The sequence below is a fragment of the Vigna angularis genome, chromosome 6, assembly GCF_016808095.1.
Source record: "Vigna angularis cultivar LongXiaoDou No.4 chromosome 6, ASM1680809v1, whole genome shotgun sequence".
NCBI classification, from domain to species: domain Eukaryota; kingdom Viridiplantae; phylum Streptophyta; class Magnoliopsida; order Fabales; family Fabaceae; genus Vigna; species Vigna angularis.
The window spans coordinates 21370505-21373264 of NC_068975.1; the positions used below are offsets into that span (position 1 = coordinate 21370505).

The window sequence follows — 2760 nt, forward strand, 5'->3', positions numbered from 1 at the left end:
TGAAGATGCGGTTCATATAATCCATGAAGATCGCTGGTGCGTTCGTCACACCGAACGGCATCACTACATACTCATAGTGTCCATAACGAGATCTGAACGCGGTCTTCTGGATGTCTTCCTCCTTAACTCTGATTTGATGATATCCAGACCGCAAATCAATCTTTGAGAATACGGTGGCCCCATGCAGTTGATCCAACAAATCATCTATCCTTGGCAATGGGTACTTATTCTTGATGGTCAGCTTGTTCAATTGCCTGTAATCTATATACAACCGAGAGCTGCCATCTTTCTTCTTCACCAAAAGAACAGGCGCTCCCTAGGGTGATACGGTCGGCCTGATAAATCTCTTATCCATCAATTCTTCAATCTGCGTTTTGAGTTCAACCAATTCAGCTGGTGACATCCTATATGGTTGAACAGAGATAGGTGCTACGGTCGTCACCAAATCAATGGTGAATTCAACTTCGCGAGGAGGGGGAAGTCCAGGTATTTCTTCCGGAAAGACGTCCGGAAACTCATCCACAACCGATCGTCCATTACTATTACTAGTGGACGATCGTTCTTGCACCAACTTCCGAACTCCTGATCTTCATGCGTCATAACACTAGTGCAGCGAGGGGCTTTTACCGCGGTTGATTTTCACTATACGTCGCGGTTCATGAACCGCGGCATATTCAGCCGCGATAGTAAGTCAGACACTTTATGCCGCGGTTCTAACCGCGGTATATAGGCTGAGGAATATGCCGCGGTTGTCTAGGGAACCGCTGCCTAAATTCATTTTTTTTAAAAAAAAAAATTAAAAAAAAAATTAAAAAATGCACTATATGCCGCGGTTGAACCGCGGCATATATGCCGACGAGTATGCCGCGGTTAGTGTCAAAACCGCGGCCATATGTCTCGTTTTTTAAAAAAAAAAAAGCACTATATGCCGCGGTTGTGGTTAGAACCGCGGCATATTCCCCTGCAGTTTTTTAAAATAGCAGGTCTGTTTTTGTGATATCCACTACCACAAAAACAGACCTGCATATAAAAACATTTACAGAAATTCAATTTCAACATAACAAACACATGTTCAAATGTATTTCAACATCAAATAAAGTAGAGAGTCTAAGAAAATTCTATCTAATCAAATGCATTGTTTAAATCTAAATCTAAGAGCTATTGTATAATCTAACTATATACTTCGCAGCAGCGTTCCTAATGAATAGTAGTGACTTCTCAGGAACTGGTGTAGTAGTCTTGAATCTCTGCAAAAGACAATTCATTTTAATTAGTGTATATGAATTCAACATTTGTTAAAAAATCAAAATTTGTTAAAGTTAAATATTACCGTTTCCCAGCTTCTTGTGATGTGAGAACGAACAATATGGGTCATCCAATACATTACATAGTATCCACACTCATATGACCCATTTTGTCTGTTACACTACAATATATCATCACAGTTGATAATAGTTAGTGAATAACATTTGTTATAAAACAATTATAACAAAGTATGACTTTAGCATATGTCAAACCTTGAGAGAAATCCAAGCAATCTTTCTACTCTTAACAATTGATCTCCCGTCCATCATCATACTTGCTGGAATAGAACTGTATATAAAAAAATGTTTTAGCATTCAGTTATATAACAAAGAAAGTCCAAACATTGAGGTTCTTACCAATCAATTGCTTGTCTGAGTTGTGTGGGAGGAGGCCTGTGCAATGAGCAGAACCACAAAGCATAGTTGTCTTGCACAGACATAACAAGAAGTTGCCAATGGCGCCTGAAATTCATAATAACGTAACTATTAAATATTAAAATCACATATGGAACATTATTATGTTAACAAAGTTCACTTACCCGGATATATAAGGCAAAAAGTATATTTTCTTGCCCCTTCGAAAACTGCTTATCATTCTCGTGTTGATATGATCAAAATCATTTGATTCATGAATGTCTTGGGGATCAATGAATCCATAATCATCAGAACGCCCCAACTTATTAGTGACCCCAGACATATACCTGAAATCAAAAATTAACTTTGATATAAGGATACTTGATATATAAATCAATTTTATATATAAATAATTGGTCATAGACTTACATCATCCATAGTTGAATAATTGAAATATTCAACTCTTGTGTTCCCGACGCAAGCTCACGGACATCTTGGCTATTAAGGTATATTGGGACCTCAGAGCCATGCCCAAATACATTAGCATCATACTGAACCTCCAAAGGCTTATCATCAAGGATGTCAGCAAGTAGATGCAATGAAGAAAGAGGGTCATCCTCAGATAGAGGAATCTTCTGTTGTTCCTGCGTCTGTTGTTACATGAAAAGATAAGATAAGTTTTGACATCAAAAACCTTTAAAATTGAGAAGTGTAAAGAAGAATTTCATACCGAGGGGTCAGAAACTGGTTTAACCAAAAATTTAGGCCAAGTGATAAACGACTTATATGCTTGTTCCACAGTGAAAATCTCTTCCGTGGACAGTGGAACTGAGGCATCTGGCATGATCATTTCATCCACTGATACCTTCACCTCATCCTCTAATAGTTGCATACCATGACATACAGTCGCTGACCTAAACTCTGTTCCACGAGCTACCAGCACCATCTCATCTTCTTCTAAAATGTATAGCAGACATGGACTACCATCGTCCATGTCATCCTCTGGGATGGCTGATGCGGAACAACTTCCTTTGCCGCTTCTCCCTGTCAGAGTAAATGTTAGATTATACAAGAGATAGAAATAATTGCACATAAATGTTTA

The 2760-nt window shown here is 38.4% G+C and overlaps 1 protein-coding gene across 1 annotated transcript; it reads right to left on the minus strand.

Annotated features, from left to right (window-relative positions):
* Positions 1 to 938: 938 nt before the first annotated feature.
* LOC128197441 (uncharacterized) lies at positions 939 to 1980 on the minus strand. The gene is made up of 5 exons (XM_052879377.1): positions 1844 to 1980; positions 1662 to 1766; positions 1518 to 1593; positions 1331 to 1426; positions 939 to 1247 (listed from the first exon to the last, which is right to left on the minus strand). Exons 1-5 carry the CDS (start codon positions 1897 to 1899, stop codon positions 1152 to 1154), a joined length of 429 nt encoding a protein of 142 aa, XP_052735337.1. The 5' UTR covers positions 1900 to 1980; the 3' UTR covers positions 939 to 1151.
* Between the last annotated feature and the right edge of the window lie 780 nt (positions 1981 to 2760).

Coding starts and splice junctions, on each gene's coding strand:
- LOC128197441 (XM_052879377.1), bottom strand. CDS start 1,899: ATGATAAGCAGTTTTCGAAGGGGCAAGAAAATATACTTTTTGCCTTAT. Junction 1,594..1,661: donor CTCAGACAAGCAATTGATTG/GTAAGAACCTCA, acceptor TTTTATATACAG/TTCTATTCCAGCAAGTATGA. Junction 1,427..1,517: donor TTGCTTGGATTTCTCTCAAG/GTTTGACATATG, acceptor GATATATTGTAG/TGTAACAGACAAAATGGGTC.